Source organism: Aythya ferina (assembly GCF_964211825.1).
Source record: "Aythya ferina genome assembly, chromosome: 3".
In the NCBI taxonomy this organism is placed as follows: domain Eukaryota; kingdom Metazoa; phylum Chordata; class Aves; order Anseriformes; family Anatidae; genus Aythya; species Aythya ferina.
The window spans coordinates 89,596,028-89,616,017 of NC_140298.1; the positions used below are offsets into that span (position 1 = coordinate 89,596,028).

The 19,990-nt window shown below is 32.6% G+C and overlaps 1 protein-coding gene across 7 annotated transcripts in view; it reads right to left on the reverse strand.

Annotated features, from left to right (window-relative positions):
* The window catches only part of ADGRB3 (adhesion G protein-coupled receptor B3), a 463,233-nt gene that overhangs the window by 260,999 nt on the left and 182,244 nt on the right, over positions 1–19,990 (reverse strand). For 5 of the 7 annotated variants that reach the window (XM_084515009.1, XM_084515007.1, XM_084515006.1 and 2 more), the window contains 2 exons: positions 10,076–10,186; positions 4,428–4,589 (listed from right to left, as the gene is read on the reverse strand). In XM_084515009.1, the coding sequence (XP_084371135.1) occupies positions 4,428–4,589; positions 10,076–10,186 (273 nt within the window). Of the gene's footprint in view, positions 1–4,427; positions 4,590–10,075; positions 10,187–14,087; positions 14,200–19,990 lie in introns of those variants that run through there. The other 2 variants (XM_084515010.1, XM_084515008.1) reach the window with 2 other exon arrangements.

A 19,990-nucleotide genomic window follows, 5' to 3' on the forward strand; every position in this document is an offset into this window, starting at 1 on the left:
TTTTTTTTTTTTAAATATTAAAATTTCTTACCTTCAAATATTATTCCTGATATTTCATTTACATTTTCCTTAATATCATTCCCTTAATGCAAAAAAAAAAACAAACCCTATAACATCTGATGAATTATAGCCAGATGAGCTATGCCAAATTACACCAGATGGAGAGCTGGCCCACAGAGGAGTAACTGTTTTCTATAACGCAGTTTCAGATGCAAGATTCATTATTTGGGACAAAAATATTCAAATTATTGCCAACTTATCTGTCAAAATCATTGCTAGCACAACGAGTTTGGATTACTGCAGAGCATCCTTCCCTTCATTCTGCCACTCTCTGAACCTAATCATGTTGAAGTGAACACCCACAGTGTTCACAATACACAACTTGTGTGAGGTGGGAGGAGGTGTGAAGCCATGCTGGCATGCATCCTACAAGCATATTTTGGGAGATTTTTATTGGGGTTTAAATACCTCTGATTTGTTCAGCTTTATACTAAAAAGATATTGTAAAAAATATTATGGACATTGATGGTTTCTATTTTCTGGTAAAGTTTAAAATGGCTGATTAACTACAACAAACCAGATGCTACATTATAGGAATTGTTAAAATGATATTACAGGTATTTCATGCATGAATTTAAACACATTTATGTGATATAGTTTCTGTTCCTTCAATATGGCTCAAATTGTATATTTGAAAAATTTTCTTAAATTAGTAATAATAAAAAAAATAATTCAAAGACTTCCTGACGCCTGTCCTCTACCATCCACATTTAAGTCATATATCTATTCTATTTCTGCAAGGTCTGTTAATTATAAAGCTAAATTTCCCTCTTGTTTTCCCACTTTCAAATGAAGACTTGAAGTTCCAAAACACTGATTAATTACAATAACACTGTAGGATTTAAAAACTTGTAACAGTTTTGTTAGTGTACCTATGCAGACATAAAACATACTGAAATGTGCAAAATTTCAGTAATATGGCTAAAATTCATTGACATAAGCCTTGAGAAATGATGGAGATATAACAGACTTAGCACCAACCAAAATCTTTTGAGCATACAAATGTTTGAAATGTTTTAGGATATTCTTGCTCCTTCCATGTATTGCTTTACCCATAAGCCTGAGAATTCTGATCTTCAGCTAAATTTTGTGGTGAAAGTGGCTGAAGGCAATGGGGAAGGAGAAATAGGAACTAACTGAGATGATCTACAGTTACAGAAATGCAATGTTCTTTCTCCTTGAAGTCTTAGCTGTATTAGAAATTATCAATTAAACTGAAATGAATCAGTGGCACTGCAGTACTGGATCCTAAATGCCTTTGCTTGCAGAACCAGTAACAATGAACTACATTTTGTTGCTTACAATGTTGCACTTCTTGAGAAGGCCCCTGATTCCAAGACACTGCCTGAATTACCTAGTGGATTCCCATCTCTGAAATAGTATTGGTCTGGAAAAAATATAAATAAATTAAAATTATGGAAACAATAGTTCCTTCATGATTTTAGCTTAATTATCAGTAGCATTATATATGTGTTATATATATGTTATATATATATGTAATATATATATTCAGCAGAATAAAAAAAATAGCTAAAAATGATAGATGCAATAGCTTTCATGTACTTATGCAAAATACTTTGTGATATAGCCTGCTGTTGCATAATGATAAAGATGGTGAATCCCATTCTCAAAATTTTACAGAATAGTGAGATTACAGACAGATGTATTCTCTAACATCCCAGTGATGTCCATTCCCAGTGGACACTGAAGGGACTGCATGAAATCAATACAGCCTTGTATAAATATTTTTAAATGCAACATGTTCTCTTGAAGTTTGTGGATAGATGTTTGAAGTATAAGCCACTCTGCATAATTGTTTATTTTGAAGTCACATTGAGTCCAAAAGCTGTATGGAATGAGTGGCTCAGGTCCAGGTTCACAGGCCATATCCCAGGTACAGATGTGTATGTTTGCATTCTTTTGTTAAATGTGTGTTTTAATTATACTAGTCTACAAACTGTACATTTTCTTATGCATGAGCCAGGGATAATCCTGAATCGTGCAACTCTCTGAGACAGTATACATGCTATAATGAGGGCAGAGGATATTTAGCCTAGAATTAAAATCATGGTTGAAAAATTAATGGCGCTCTGACTATGAAAAGCATCTTTCTAAATTGCTCATCCTGCACACTGCCACACATAGTGACCCCTCTTGCCAGACAGAGACCAACATAAATTAGTAAGGTTACTGTAATTATGTAAAACAACATGCAAGATTATGCCTAGAAGACTAATTATTTAGGAAAGGTAACACAACATATGTAAAGATTATCAGAATCAGCTGTGGTGATATGAAAATGAAAATATCTTGGCAGTATCACTGTTATCCAGTGAGAATTGATAGACATTGCTCACACTGAATAACTGGAAACAGAAGCCATACTCTAAAGTGGGCATTGTGTGTGAGGAAAGAGCTCCCTTGTCACTGAGACATGTGGAACAGTCTGTGTGAGCATTGTTCAGAAGTTTACTAGACAATGTAAATTTTACAAACGAACTATTTTTTATTTATTATTAGTTATTTATTATTAACTATTTATATTATTTCATTATTATATTATTATTTTTATATTATTAATTTATTATTATTATTTTTATTAATTTATCATTAACTATATTTATTTATTTATTTTCCCCCAGATTACTTTGACTAAATTATCTTGTCTGTTGCTTTACATAGACTTGTTTTGATGTGAAAATTTCTCAAACTTTACTGGAGAGAATGAGGATAAAATTTTGCAAAATTTTGCAAAATTAGGTGACCTTGCCTCTTCTTAGGTTATTAAATGAGCTAGAAATTGGCAGGTCTGTGTGTCAGTGAGAGTGCTGGAGTATGTGTTTTCATGTTTATATTTCATGTTGCTTCAAAGGAATCTTTAAGCTTATCTTTGATTTTTTTGAAGGTTTCTTATTTTATTTTATAGGTTTTTTTTTGTACTTCATACTTTTTTACTTTCAAGTTGAGGGTAAGGGTAGTTTTGGAAAGAATCCAACCTCTAGTAGCCTGTAAGCTACCCCATCCTTTTTAGAAATAGTGGCTTTATTTATTTATTTATTTTTTTAATGGAAACCTTTAAATTATCAAATTCAGATGTCTGGGGTTTTCTGTCTGGGGTTTCCTACCCTGAAATATTCAGAAATGACAGGTGAGTTTTTTATCTAGAGCATAGTGGTAAAGCATTCTGTGATGTTAGCTGTTCAGTGTACACTGATGTACAGTGGTGGCTTACCTGATACAATATTTTAAGTTGCTTTTCATTGCAGAGGTTCTGTAAAGGCTTATAACTCCAATACACAAACTCTGAGGTGGTCATGTATGCCTTTTCTCTTGGATATTTTTTCAACATGCAGTAGCAACGTTTAGTCTGACACTACTGCTCATTGAGATAAAATTCAGGGGATTCCATGTATAGAGACAGTCTAGTTTACTTCATAACGGAGTGAGCTTCCCCAGAATCCGGCTCACCACCCTCCTAGAATCAAGTTTTACAGAAAAGCTGAGGATTTTGGTCATCTGAAGTGAGGCAGGAAGGAATTTTCCCTTTTCAGAGACAGCAAAGGAAAATAAATGCAGTCACAGGCCATATGCCTTTTTGTTTCCCATCCCAGATAAAACATCCATGAGCAAACTCTAAAGAAACGAGATATGCCCTTTCAGCAACTACCTCAGATATGCCTGTCTCATCTCCTTAGAGCATAACTACTGCTGAACTCTGACTATGTCCAGATCTCCTAGAAAAAAGTAGTAGGAAAACTGTAATACAAGATACTGATGACTTTTACCTTTTGTCTGTTGTAAAAAGCTTATTTTTGTCCGATCTTTCTTCCTTTGATGGGTAGCTGTTGCCCTTTCTTGCCAGCACAATATAAAAGAAGATATTACAGTGCAGAGGACATTGTCTGGCCCACTGCCTAGAAGACAGTACTCTAAATGGCTAAACTGTAGCAGTGTCAAATTATATATGTTAACTTAACCCACCTTGTTAATCAGTCTCTGATTTTTAATATATTGGTGATCTGTGTTTCTCCTCTAATTTGTATTTAGTACTTATTCTATGCCCTCACTCTTTTTTTTTTTTTTTTTTTTTTTTTAATAGCGAATAACTGGGAATACTTATTAAAAAAAATTGAAGCTGTTAGACAAAAGCACTCTTGTTCCATGTCTTGACTGTTCTGAAAGTAAAAATAACAACCTACGTTATAAATTTCATAGCTGAATAGAATTCCATGTCTCTGTTCCAACTTAAATTCTCTTATGAAATTCATAATAAAAAATGATAATAATAAAAAATATATAGTTTCAAATTCTTATCATTATACAGTTCAAAAACATCCACAATTTTATTTATTGGCTGCTAACACTACCTGGACAGAGGGCAGTGTTATTGCAAACCCTTGATTCTCTTAAAGGGCCGCTGCAGTGTGTCCCGTAAGGTGATACACAAGTTCTGGTTCGCACCTGCGACCCTTGACCACAAGTAACTGAACACGTACTCCACTGGGCCCACTCTTCCACACCAGATTCACCTGTATTCAAGACAACAAACAAACATGAATATAGACATAAGTATTAATGAGACATTTTTATTGCTGAAGCTTGTCTGCCCTTATAAAATAAAGACAAAAGTATCATACCAAAATAAATGTTTAAAAGTTCATGGAGTAAAGCAGTTGTGAAAATGTGCAATGAATAGAAAATAAAGACACCTACAATGCTGCAGTCACATAACGCCTCTCAGAGGGAAACACTTTGATTGGTTCACATCATTTGTGAATTTATGAGAAATAGTGCCCTTCAACATTTTAGGAACAACACTGCCCTCAGGATGTTACAAGAACATAGACAACTCTTTTTATATGATAGCAAGGGATTTATCTTTGATATTTATACTTGTCACTCTAGAATTAAGCTTTTAGGAACTCTGCCAGTAAGGAAATTTAGATTAAAACAAAACAAAGCAAAACAAAACAAACAAACAAACAAACAAAACGTTTAATTTCTTATATTTTCTTGAGTGAAGAAGAGTCATCTAGTATTTGAGAGAAGTTCCCTGGCAAAGAGGTGCACTTTGTTTACAAGATTTTAACTTGAACAGTAGGATGGGAAATTTGATTTGAACACTTATCTGCTCCATGCTTTTGACTCACAAACTGTTAGATGTGCTAGACCTCATTACTTACCGCTATGTTCAAAATTGTCAAAACGGAACAATGAATGAAGAACTCTAAAATAATAGTTTATCCAAGAAGTTTATGAGCTACTTGCTTGTAATTTGGAATCTTTTTCATATTTATAATTCATTGGGTGTTCCAAATAAATAAAAAAAAAAAAGTTTTTAATTCCTGTTTTATGGAATGTGCTTTTTTAGTGTTCATGTAGTCATACTGAAATATATAAAACTAATTTGCAGAAAGTACTATTCCATAAAATGTGCAAAACTGAATGCAATTTATTCCTATCATACCTGTGAATTGTGTTTTGTTGTTGTTGTTTTTATTGTTGAAACAAAACACATTATATTATTTCTGATTTGTTTGTTTGTTTGATTGTTTTTGTTTGTGTTTGTGTTTTGAGTAATGCATCTGGTCTTCTTGTATGGATGTTCAGGAAAGAATGTTTAAATTTAGTTGTCACGAACAGCCACACACACATTTCTGGAATTTCTCAAAGGCATTCATCTACAGAAAACTTGATCACTTGAGTGCATTTTTAATAGAAAAAAAAAAATGCAAAAAAAAACCACAAATATGACTAAAGTGAAAGTTCTAAAGATTTTGAGAAATAATTGTAGAATAATTGTGTAAAAATTTACCTCTTCCGCTAAAAATCAGTTAAAAATTGCATGCTGAAGCTTATATTATATTCTGGATTTTTTTGAAATAGACTTGATTTAGTTTCAAAAATCAGTGTTAAAATCAGCTTTAAAATAATGATAAAAAAGTCAGTCTTGAATAGCTTAAAATTTCAGTTATATTGAAATACCTCTTGTCTTTCAAAAATTTTGGCACTGATAGCAATCAAGGGAATGTCTGCAAATCAGGAACACTTTGGTTATATCTTCCAAGAATTTGGTAAATGATATACTATTGAAGTGGTGCCTTTGTAGCAAGCATCTGCCCAGGCTCTTTTCTTGTTTTTTTCCAGAGGCCAAACATGAAACCTTTGCAAAATTTTTGTCTTTGCTAGTCCTCTAAGAATTTTATGGTTATCAAATTTTAAGGCTATTCAGTAATTTAAAACTATAAGCAACTAATACCACCACTTTTCATAAAATTGTATATAACTGTAATAACTTCTATGGGCAAGCAAAAAATGATGAGTTTTTTTAAATACAAAAGTTCACCAAAGTGATCTGTGAAATCATTTTCATTATTTGTTAGGACGACAAAGAAGAAATTTAATTACTGAATTACTGATTATTGTTTTAATCATTTTACTGTATTTAGCATTTTGTTTAGACTGTTACATGACTTGGGTTCAGGTTAAAGGATATAATATGATAATAGCAGCTAATATTCAGGTAGACAGTAACAATTGTACAATGTGAACTATAGGCCCTACGTACATGATAAAATATTTGTATTACTATGAATTTCCAGGATAGTCTTTTTTTTTTTTCTTTCTTCTTTTTTTTTTTTTTTTCTTTTACTGCATTTTTGAAGCTTGACTTTGTCTTTGTTTAGGTGGCTTAGATGAAAGGTCAAACAGCAGAAAAAGTCAAAGTTATGTTTCTCAAGATGTTCCTCATTATGTAAAATAGTCATACATACTCAGTGTAAATTTTCCATTATCCTACACAGACCTTTGACAGTGTATACCTAATAAATACAGAAATGAAGTGTTAAAAAATTAAAAATATCATAGATCTTAAAGTGACAAAAAGTTGCTCTTAACCCTCAGAATATCATGAAAATAACAATATGATTGTAAAAGGCATGATTATAATGAGTGAATTTTGAAATTAACATTGAATATTAAAAGTCCTGATCATATATACTGTCCATTCACAAAAGGAAGAATCTATCAATATACTTCAACATATGTAAAGGATAGAAAGTTTCATTTTTTGCTGGAGAAATGTGCTCCATATTAACATGATTTTTGTGCAAAAAGAGTAAAATTAGAGAAAAAAAAAAAAAAAAGCAAATTTATTGTATCAACTACCCCACTTCCTTTTGCTCAATATATTTTGATTTTTCAGAAATTTTTATTTTTTTCACAGTACTTCATTCTGTTGCCTGTATTACCTATTTTAAAGGATGAAAACATCTTTGCAGATATATGCCATGGTTAACCATGAGGAAATAGAGACTTCTTTATTTTCTAAAATAAACCTAAATTGCTAGATTGCCTTCAATACATAAATAGATTCTTTTTCTTTGCTTTTTTTTTTTTTTTTTTTTTTCCTAAAATGAAAAGTTCAAAAGGGCTACTTTTTATTTTCCTTCAGAGAACTCTTAGATTATGAGGGGTATTATATTAAACCTACATTCTCAAATTAACAGTTGACGGGGTACAAAGCCCTCATTCTGCCCTGCTGCTCAATATGTAAGAGGAAGCAGAACTTACTGTATGGAAGGCCTCATTGACCTGTGTAACACTTACCTGTATTATACATTCTAAATCCCATAACACCTAAGGAAAGGATCAGTCCAAACACATAAAATGACAAATATAGGACAATAAATTATTTACACAATATTAAAAAAAAAAAAAAAAAAAAAAAAAGGAAAAAGATGTCTTTACTGCCTCATATTTCTCACAAACAAAAAGGAGAATGCATATTCTAATTTCACATTTTAAAAGTCTTCAATTACCACTTAATAGTGGATTAAGTTCACTATTCTATCGGTCTTAAAAACTTATCATAAATCTTTTCCAGAAAAGTTCTTTCTTTCTGTCTCTCTGCACTTTTAGGCCATACAAACATTTTGTACATTTCCATCTGATTTATTATTACAGAAAATAAATCAGGTTAAAATATAAGAAGCCTAAAACTCAGAGAGTATCAATTTACAAAGTATTTTAAAAGCTATTAGACTTCTTAGTACACAGGTAAATTCATGAGATACGTTAGAATAACTTTATGAATAATTTTAAGAAGATATCGCATTAATTATATCACAAGAAAATGAATGCATTAGAGGTGAAGAAAATATGCAATGGTCACTACAAAGAAAATCAAAATAAAGAAGAGATGAAAATTAGTATGTCCAAAAAGAGCACAGCATTATTTAAAATGTGTTAACCTACAGCATGTAAAGGATACACTTCCTCAAAGTTTGGCATGTAAATTTATATAGTCTGCTGTCACCTGCTTTCTGAACAGGACCTTGCAAAACAAGCCTGTGTAATTCTGTACATTCATCTCCCACTCCACACACACAATAAATCAGAAAGTGATCGTATAAATGCTGCATTTATAATGAATGCAGTTCTCTAACACCCATAATAGATGCACTGCAATGGATGGAAATCATCAGATACAAGTTTTACCTGATAATATGAAAGTTTTAGGGATTTACATGAGGAAATAAAACAGATCCTCTTACTTATTTTAGGGTAATTGTATGAATTCAAGAAGCAGCATAAAAGCAAAAGTGTTATTCTATGTAGTAAGCAACTAACATTATAAGTCTGAGCTATGTATGTAAGTAATAAGTTCTACTTGCCCTAACAATAACTTCATGAAGCCCAAGGGGGTTCTTGGCTCCATTCTTCCATTTATGTGTGCCATATAACAGTGTTTGCTTACAGTAGTATCAACTGGAAGTTAGCCATATCGTTTTATAGATAAATAGGAGAGAAACAGACTTTTTCCTTATATAAATTATTTACCAAAGAGATCTACACTGATTGGTTATACATGTATTTAGATTACTTAATATTTTGATTTCTGCAAATCTGTTAAGTAAAGCACCTTACTACTAAGAAGGTCAACATGCAACATAACTAGATGCAATTATAGCTCTTTTACTAAAGTGGATATAAAACTGGAAGCATTATGTATGATTGAGGCAGGCTTACTTGCTAGGTTAGTAACTATGGAATACAGAGAAAGTTTCAAATCCATACAATAATTATGGAGCACAAGATTTTTAATGCAATAGCTTACTGGAATGGAGCATGTAGGGAACCATTAGAGAGTCATTTGCCAACAGATACACAGATCATTAACTATGGCAAAAGGGGAAATAAAATTGGTGTATTAAAGCTTAATTCACTTTCCCATTGGAGGGAAGTTCCACGTTGGAATTTTGACTTTAAATTTAGTTGTGGTAATTGTTGACAAAGAGACTTTTTTTTTTTTTCTTCCCCTATGACTATAGCTGTAGTTTGTAAATATTATTTTGGTATCTTTATCTAAAGAAGATGTAGTTGCTCAAACAAAATTAGTGGTTTTTTTTGTTTGTTTTTTTTTGTTTTTTGTTTTTTTTTTTTGGTGAAAGGTGTTAGATAATTTGCACATCCAATCAAAAACAATTTTCAGCCAATTTCATTTAGCAATTATGAATCTGGAAACTAGAGAATAAAACATTGTGCTGGGCCAAAGACAGTAAATGTCAGATGTATGGACTTTAAAACTATCCTAAAACTACTTTTTACTACTAGTTAATAATTTGATAAGTGCCTAAATCTGGGATTAGACCTTAGTCTATTTATATAGAAATTCTGGAGCACATCCTTAACATCTTCTCTGAAAAAAAAAAAAAAGTGTCACAGTAAACTGTCCTGTCTTGTACATGTGAAACTGCTTTTATTCACACTAATAAATACATTCACACTTAACACTAAACAATTCAGTATCCACATTCACAGTGCATGTTTTTTTATGATCTACCTAATTCTCCGCTACTTCATTTATGGACTTTAACTGGTGAAAAAAAATAAATGATTCAAAAAAAGTATCAGCTTAGAAAACTGACAAATATGCAGCAAAAGATTATGGAAACATGCAGTGGTTTTGCTAAAATTAACAACAGTAAATAGAAAAATGTAACTGATGTATTACCAGTTTGTGCCATAAATTTAGCAGCATCAGCTTGTTCCTGAGGGACCCTTTTCTCATGAACAGATCGAGGTCGCTGACTTTTAATTGTATGATCTCCCATCATTCCAAATTCTAAAGACAGAATAAAGGTTTATGAAAGCTTGTGTGTAGACATTTTTCAAAAGTCACATACTGTGTCATGCAATATGTTCCTAAACATACCTGGAAGTTGCTGGTAAGATTCAGGCAAGTGATCATGGCAGTTAACATCAACTTAATTTTGCTACACTCAGCTTTTAATAAATACTTAAATTTGTGTCTGCGGATTTTCAAACATGAATTTACTGTATGAACCAACAGTCAATGTAGTGACACATACTATAAATCAGCTGTATGACATGGGACAAAAACAGTTATTCAAATGCAGACATTTTATTCTTATCGTTTGAGTCAGTGCAAACCACACCAAAAAATGACTGTGACAGAGCTAGACATTGCTGTTCTACAACAGAGACTGTTGCTTCTCCAGAGGACTTCTATTTCTGCGCTCATCTTTCAGGCTGATGAAGCCTTCAACAAAGATAACAAGTCATGTTTGGAAATGGTGACAATGCAAAGTAATACTTAAGCCAATTAACTGCTTCATTTTTTAGGCTGAATCCCACAAAAGAAGTGTTTGAGGGCAGTTTCATTTATAGAAAGCTCTTGGTTATACAGAATATAGATTATATCTTGCTCTCAGCATTTAAAAAGAAGTCTTCGTTGATTTTAATGGGGAAATCTATGTAAAAATCTATGACATAGAAAGGCTGACAGTGCGGGAGACAAGAGTACTTCATTTTTTATCCTATCATAGTTGTTATTTTCTCTCTCTGGTCTTGTGCAAACCTCCTATCTTCTACCTCAGAGTCTGTTTTCCTTTCTTTGATGAAAAATTGAGTGCCCCTTGCACTTAAAGTAGAATTACTGCCTTTTCTGCACAGTTTCCTCTGGTTGACCAAGCACACACAACTGTCCACAGCTTAGTGCTAAATATTCAGTTCCTGGTGGAACTCTAATTTAGTATCATGAGCTTGGACCTGTGGGGTAGCATTGAAGCTACTTCAGCTACAGCTACATGAAGTTGTTGATGAGGCAGAGGGCTTCTGAAGCACTAGGAACAGAAACATTAAAAAGTACCCTTATGCTGGAAGGTTACATGGCAAATTCAAAATTCAAAATTATCCTCAATTTGTAAAATTGTGAAGATAATAAAACTTACCTTCCTGCCTCAAAAGATATAAAACATTATCTAAGATAATAAAATTAATACTATAAATAGTTTTGACACACTATTTTAATAGATTATTAAAATCAACAAAAAAATTTATTTCTGATTAGAGAAAAATAATATAAGTCAAATATAATTTCCAGGGGACAATCAGCAGAGAAAGGTTATTATTTTTTTCATTTTTGGCAAATTATTAATATTTTCCTATAAATTAGTGCTTCATTGTGAAAATATTCATTGATGTCACCACATAAAATACAAAGTTAGTTATTCATTTGAGAACAGCAATGAAGTTGGTATTCTAAAGAGAACTTTTTTTAATCTAGTTACCAAAGTATCATTTCAGAATTAAGCATTGGTCATTTTTAAATACATCCCATATCTAAAACACAATTCAATTATATATATCTACATACATATGCATGTGTATGTATATATATGTATACATGCTATAAAATTAATATATTTTTATAAAAAATATATATTCTACAGTTCCTCTAATTTAAGATAGACCTTGATTCTGTTGGAACTATCTTATTATAATAAAAGTTTTTCAATTAATATTCTAATGCAAATAGAAATTATAATGTTATTTTAACAATTTTTACAAGCTGCCATACAGATGACCATTTAAACTGTAATTTAACAACATGGTGAAGGACAAGAGGCTTTACATAGTTTTTTTCCCTTGACAAGGCTGTGAAAGCAAGGTATGTTTGCTTTTAGTTTGTTGTCTGAACACTGCCTGCTTTTCAAACAATTTAGATGGTCTGGCACCATTTTTGCAGAAGACTTATTTTTATCATTTGAGTTACAAAAAGAGTGCAATAGTGGGAGACTAGAGAAAGGCTTTCCAGAGGCATACAGGTTGGTGATGCATGGTGTAGCCTCATTCTGTGCTGGATGCAGGCACATGCAGTGTCCCATGAAACTGAGCCATCCAAGGGAAGAGGCAAAGGAAACTCTGCAAGATCAGTCAGCAGGTTTATACCCAGCTCCATTCACAGCAATGGAGCCACTCATGAATATCAAATAAAATGAGACTTCTTCATGTAGGAACTAATTATACCCTAACTTTTTTATTTTCCAATTTGGCAACAACATATTTTTAATTTGAACGTTCAAATTAGTTCAACTGTTGTTGGTCTTTCAGATGCACTTTCCATTTCATAACCTACCTCCAACATATTACATATTTATGTAGTAAATACATAAACACATATAAAATATAAATGTTTCATAACAAACATAAAAATATTTCTTGATCACTTTTGTCAAAAAATGTAACCAGACTCATGCAGTGCTCTCAATATTTCTATTCAGCCAAAGTGTTTAATGAAATGCCACATGAGAACAAAAACAGCAACAGGAAATGTCCTGTACTGGTATGAGTGAGGACTTTAAAGGCCTTATTTAAATTCAGGCCTCATAACAAAAGAAAAATAAGGGTCAAGTATATTTTCATAATGGGATCAGAAGTGTCCAGTTTCTGTGTGTAAGTACAAACAGTACTCGAAAAATTGTTTCATCTATAAAGCTCAACAGTAATGCATTTTTTATGAAACATTTTATAATGAAATACCTTACTTAAGAGACTGTTGTAGTTTACAACAAATACTAAATAGAATAAAACTTTTCTTCATTTTCAGAGCCTGTCTAAATAACTAATGTAGAAGATGAACCAGTTGTGTGTTTGTTTTCCCTTAACACTTCACAAAGGAGAAATAATTCAATGCTTTCTGGGCTGGGAAAGCATTTTAGCCCAAGTCAGACTGAAATATGACTAAATGATATGGTAAGACCTATTTGTATGGGAATGGTGAAATGGACCATCTTATTCAGACAGGCTCTGGCATAGAGGTGTCATGTAAGGTCAGGTCAGGATGATTCTAAAATGTCTGGAATATAATATTCAGCATTTTAAGTAAGATTATGAAGAAAGGAATTGTTCTCATTCTCACTCTTCTTACCTAGTTCCTGCTGCTGAAAAAGTTTTCTAACCCAGAAAAAGGTGTTTTTCAGTTTTCAAACTGAATTTTTTGGGGGATGCCTCTCCTAAGTCCCTTGGATGAAACAGGACAGTCATTTTCTGCTTTTATCTTAAACTGCAATCTGTTAATATTAACCAGGTTGTTGCATTAAATAAAGAGGGATAACGAATCTTTTCATCAGCAGACAGGTACGTGGCCTGATCCAGAAACCACCATATGACTGTAAGTTAGGCCTGGAAAATGATTTTTAATTTATTTCTTTTTTCCCATACACTGCTAATGCTATAATCAGCCTGCATCACAATAAAACTTATATAGAAATACCTTACATGTAAATAACACATAGCATTATGGGGAACCTTGAATGGATTATTTTAACCAGAGTAAATTAAAGCAAATCATAACATATCACAAGCATTTGTGGTAGAAAATCTGTGGTTTAGATATCCGATCAAGTAATTTATCACATGATTTTTGCTGTCAGTGGTCCTCTGGTGGCTATGAAAGTAAAAATAATTTCCTGCAATAGGATGCATACCCTTTCTCTCCTCAGCTGTACACAATAGGTAGATACTCAAAAGTATTTCAGCAATGTGTATGTCTTAATATGGCTAAGGTTTATCATTTCAATTTATATATTACTCTGACACATGTTATCTAGTTCCATGTTTTTTCAGAGTTAAAAAAAATACAGCACTGTTTTCTGAAATTGCAACGTTTACAGTTGAGTATCTTTTACAGCAACTCTTATCTGTAGTCCCATTGGCTTTACCTTTATTTTTATGTTATGTTATGGGAATTTTTATTCCTATTGAGTAACCTTTTTAGTTTTTAAAGGAGAAGCTAAAATCTCGCAGCCAATGTAGGTTTTTAGGAGAGAAGAGAGGTGCCATGTGCTCTCTGTAGGAACAAAGAAGAAAAAACATCTGTTAACAGTATAAAAATGCAAAGTAGGAAAATTGAGCAATATAAAAGAAAAATACCAGCTTTGCAAGGCTTTACTCACCAATGGCTAGTGTTTGCTTTTTGACAAATGGATCATAAAAATCATTAAAATTAAGGTACACATCAAGCAGATTTTATGCCTAGGCTGCTTAATAATAGTTATAAGGTTATTACATATAAATCTTAGCTATTAAAAGATGTTTTAGACAATGTTGTTTTTGCCCTTATGCTTATTTTAATGTCATATTTCAATGGAACTTCACAGTGTAAACATATTAGTCTGGTTATAGGTGTACCATCTACTGTGAATTGTGTTGTTTCTAATGGCACAGAACACACCAGAATTAAAATAGCCTTTTTCAGCATGATAGTTGGTGATGACATGAACCATTGAACCAAAAACAAGTGATTCTGAGACCTTTCAGGTTATTTCTTCAAGGCTTATAAAATATAAAGCAAACTCTGAGAGCTACTGAGCATCCTCAGCTTTTACTGACCCATGAGGAAAGTGAGTTGGTGAGCAGTACCCTCAAGGCTGACCTGAACCTTAGCAACAAGAAGAGGCAATTGATTCTCCAGAAAAGACATTACACAAAAAAGTACTTTTCTTCTCACCCACAGCACTCTGGCAGCGTTCTTCCTACTATCCTATCCAATCCTGAACTGTAAATAGTGAAACGAGAGTTTTCAATTACTCTTGACTACGGAATAAATATTAAAGGCCCTGTAGCCAGAATGTGCATTAATACAAAATGTCTGGATTGCTCATGTAGCGGTTGTATGGCATCCTCTCCATGCCAGTGCAGAAATATTTTTATCAGAAATTAGGCAAAATGCTGATGTAAATCCAAAAGGAAGGGGAAGGAGGGAGTGCAGGAGGGAAAGAGTGAAAGAAGAGAGCTATAGAAATATATAAAGAACCATTTGTTTCAATTATTTTTTTTGGACAGAACTATTAACTAATTTCAATAAATGTAATTATTTGCAGACTTCCAGGTGTTTGAAAAAGTTTCCTACATGTTTAATTTCTTTGTAGCCCATTCTAAAATTTCTCCCACAGAGATACTAATGCAATATTCAGTAGTAGCAGTATTTGGGGTTTCTCATTGTACTTGCAGCTGGTCAGCACAATTGATTCTGGTCACTAGATGGCAGAATGTGTGTTGATTTACAAGCACAATTTTGTGTTGGATTGAGAAGCCAGGATTTTCTACTTCTTTTTGATTATAAAATTACTTTCCATAAAAAAAGCTAAATATTTTCATTACAGTCAAAGGACTGAGGAGGTTTAGTTTGCTTTATTATTATTATTATTATTAGTAGTAGTAGTAGTAGTAGTAGTATTAAATTTCTTTTTCTATCAGAATGGAAATCAAACAAACAAATAAACAAAAGATGAGTTGCTGTTGTTTTCCTTACAGCAAACCACATGAGAAAAGAGAATAAAATCCCATGAGCACTTCCTACCCTGTCTCCAACATTGGAGACATCTTCATTGGAGCAGGGCATCCAGGCCCCCAAAATGAAGCACTGACAAGACACAGAGCTTCAGGGCATTACTGCATATCATTGCTTTGCAGGACAGACTTAGGCTATGACTTTCTATTGGAACGCCTTAAAATGATAGTTCCTCACCAGGCAGGCAAGTTGCCAAAATTGTAACATAGCTATTAGTTGAGTTAGATTTCCACGGGAACCTCTTCCGAGGAAATGTGAAAAACATTCTTAAAACAATCTTTGCCAACTTCCTACATAGATCCTGGATCCATAAAAAATCCTCTTTTGACTCTCCAGAACAGAAGAGAAGAGCTTTGATCAGTTTCAAACTGAATGAAATAATTTCACTAGAGTAGAATTAAATCTGAACTGAGCTGAACTCATGTACACAGTGAGAAAGATATCCTTTTGCTCATGAAAATATAAAAAGGATTTCAATAGTAATGGAAATATGAAAGGCAATAATATTTGTATTAATAAAGTTTATTATTAATATTATTATTTATAAAATACGTTCATGTATTTTATCAAGTAAAAGGCTAATATTTGTAAGAAATTAGATACAAGATTTCTTCTATCTTGCACACATATATAGACTAGTAAATACAAATATGCATTCTTTCATCTTTCAAAACCTAGGAAAAATTATTATGTTTTCTAACCAGTCAACATATTGTACACAGGTAATTAGCCTGTGTTTGTCTCTAGGACAACTGTTTGCTCCTAGGAAGTAATGTTATATTAACACTCTTGTTGCCACTTGTAATGACATAAGAAATCAAATATTACTAAATTAAAATATATACTGTGACACTAATCTTGAAAAGCTAGACTTTCTCATGGCAATCTCATCCACTGCCTTACTGCACATCTCTGCAACCTCTCCCTTGGCAAGCCATTATCTTCTCATCTTCTCTGGAATCTGAACATGCTTTTCCATGGCTACAAATTTGGTCAGTGAACTATTGTTCACTGAACTATCATAAGGATGTAATATTTATTCATTGTGTATGTACACAGAATGTTAAAACAGTGGAAGTTTTACTCCTGGCATTCCTGGGCCCAATTGCTCATTATCTTAAAACTAGGCAGGATAAAATGAACATGTGAATCTAGTGAAGTGACTCATACATGTTCAAAATGAATGCAGAATGTCACCATAGCAGATAGTGTGTTTTCACATTAAATTATAAATAAGCAAAGAAGGAAACAGAAGGGGTGGTGGTGGTGTGGAATGAAATATCAGAGTGCAGACCTCCCCATTAATATCCATAGTAAATCTGACACATTTTTTACAATTGTCATTGCCCCTATGCAGAAGACACTCTGCAGTTCAGATTCTTCACATTCATTTCCCTAGCAATCCATCCCAAAATGTCTGTATCCAAATAAAGATAATAAAACTAATAAAGAGAATTTATTTTGTCAAGTTTAACATTTAAATCCTCTACATACAGCAGTATATGACTCTATCATATTCCCTGTTGTTCTCTAAAGATATTAATGAAAGTAACACATTAAAGAATGAGAACACAGATCATCAATATTTATTTTTTCTTTTTTTTAATGAGACCTTAAATGCAGTCTTGTGTAGTATTCTTGTCATTTTAATGTTTATGCTATAATAACTTATTCATGTGTAACCTTTAAATATTTAAATCATAGTATCATAAAAATATTTTTCATTCCTCTTTTTTTTTTACATTTCATGCTATTTTATTCTGCATTAGGTATATTTATTTTTAGTCATAGATTTAATTAAATTATCTATTGATATGTTTAGTCAATGCAGTAGTTGTTTTAGAATAATAGCATTTTTATAATAGAAACCTCTTTTTGCTGAACACTGCAGCAAGTTACCTTGGTATTACATGCAGAATAGTACATGCATGTTTATTGCCCTGTGCATGTATGACTCAAGGTAAGATCACTGAGGATAAACTGTAATCTTCTAAGCTATTTTTGAATTCAGCAACGTCATTCTTTTTTCTTTTTTGTTCTAGAAATGTTGAAAACTAAACAAAGGTAATTGTAGAAAACAAGATCCACAAGGACATCTGACTGTTTCCTTGCCCTATAACTAGTTATCACAGACATTCTTACAGATGGTTGCTTAATCCTTTATAAATTATGATGGTATTCATTTAAATTTGTGCTGAATTATCTAAGATAATGACAGGAAAGTTTACAGTCTGCATAAAATTCCAATATATGAAGAGAAGAAACAAGAACCAGTGTTTTAAATAGCTACTGAAAACTACTCACTGAGCACAGTAAAACTGAATGCTTTTTTTTAGGATGGTAGAACTTCTAGCTGAAGTTAAATGATATTTCTTGCCTTTTTAAGAGTACTTTTTCTATTCTTAAAGTCTCCTAATTTGTTTTTAGAAAATAATAAAATGAAAGAAGTTTCACTGAATGAGAATTTTGCACAGTGAATATTTATCATTTGTGGTGCCACAAAGCTGGCTGTTCCTATACAGACATCATAAGTAGCTGCTAAATTGTATGTACTCATGAGAAAGAAGAAAGAGAGCCTTGCCTGCTGTAAGTTGGCCTGGTTCCACCCAGCCAGGCCAAGTTCTGTCAGCTGAGGATGTGGTCTAGAAAGTCTTTTTCAAAACTATAGACCTATTCTGAGCTAAGATGTTTTCTTAATCTGTTTGCAGGATTGCATATCTTTTCCTAACTGGCAGTGGCAGACTAATGATCACATACACAATTTCAAACACACTATTCCACCCAGTGCAGTCTGGGATGTGTGTGCATGGCATAATATTGCAATGGTTTCCAGAATGCACCTAGAACCTCTTAAAAATTCTTAACTCCTATGTTAATTCCAATGGCCCCAACAAATTTGACTCATAAACAAACCTTTTCTAATCAACAGAATTACCTTAGTGCAAAAAGACAACAAAAATGAAAGGAAAATTATAATGAATATTTTAACCTAAGAACATCTTATCATTGAAATAATGAAATCCTTTCTTCAGGAAATAGATGCACATGATTTTAAGAAGTAAAGCTCATAAGACATTTAGCCATATATACAAATGTCTGGAAATTGCAAGTATAGATTTTTCAATAAAGATGCTTAGCTCTGGACTTGGAACTGTGATGCTTGCAATAGTCCTTAAGATGTGAACTCTGACCATTGGTTATGTAAACACATATGTAAAATGACTTGAACTAAAGTGACATGAACTAAAATGACATAGAGAATTCTGCAGTTAGTGGTGTTCTACTCCATGCAAACAGACTTTCTCTTAAGAACTGGAGATCTGCAACTGGTATGTGGATTGTGGCTGCCTAACAAAAGTTTAAAACTGGAATCTCATCATCTTGCTCCTGGTATGAACCTTTTTCTTGAATTCTCTGTGAAGTTATGTGCACTTTGCACATATGTCTATAAATATCCTACAATTCTCTCCCATTGCTTCTGCTCCACTCTCTTAGAAAAAAAGAGATCTAGGCCAGAAAAGAATGGGGTCTCCAGGGAGCTCAGTAAAGTAGCTACAAAAATATATTTTATACAAAGATATTCTCAAACATAAAAATTTAATTTGCTTCAAGTTATGATTTTGCCTCTTGTGTGTTGGCTCTCTGAAAATATTTTGATGATTTAGTTACCTGAAAGAAGTGTTCTCAAATACAGTCTACTGTAAGCAAGCATAATGGAATATTTATGGTAAACAAATTCTAAATCAATAAATTAAATTATGCTCACTACAGACCTAAGAGTATATATTTTGATTGTCCAATCATGAGTCAAAATCAGAACTAAAAAACGATGTCTAGTCACAGCTATCCAATATACATTATAGGCTGAAAATGAAAAACAGTAAGTACTAAGGAGTGAAGGAAGTGTTTGTAGATGAAGGTAATATATGGTTTTAGATCAACAGCAGTATTGGGGAAAAATTGTCAGATTTTGGGTGTACAATCTTTACATTCTGAAATAGAAGCATCAAACTTCAGAGCTCCTAGGAGATTTATTACTACCATCTACAAAACTCGTATGGCTTATGTCTTTAAACTGTCATGGCTCCACCACCACAAAAACAAATTAGACAAATTTCACATTCAGTTAAGTAGTTAACAATTAACTTTGAAGACTGAATAGGGCAGGTAGGATTATAAACTCCTTTCAGAAAATTCAAAGAACACTGGTTATGTCAACCACAAAAGTTACACAGTAACTTTTATGCTTCATTCTAGTATTAATATTCCATT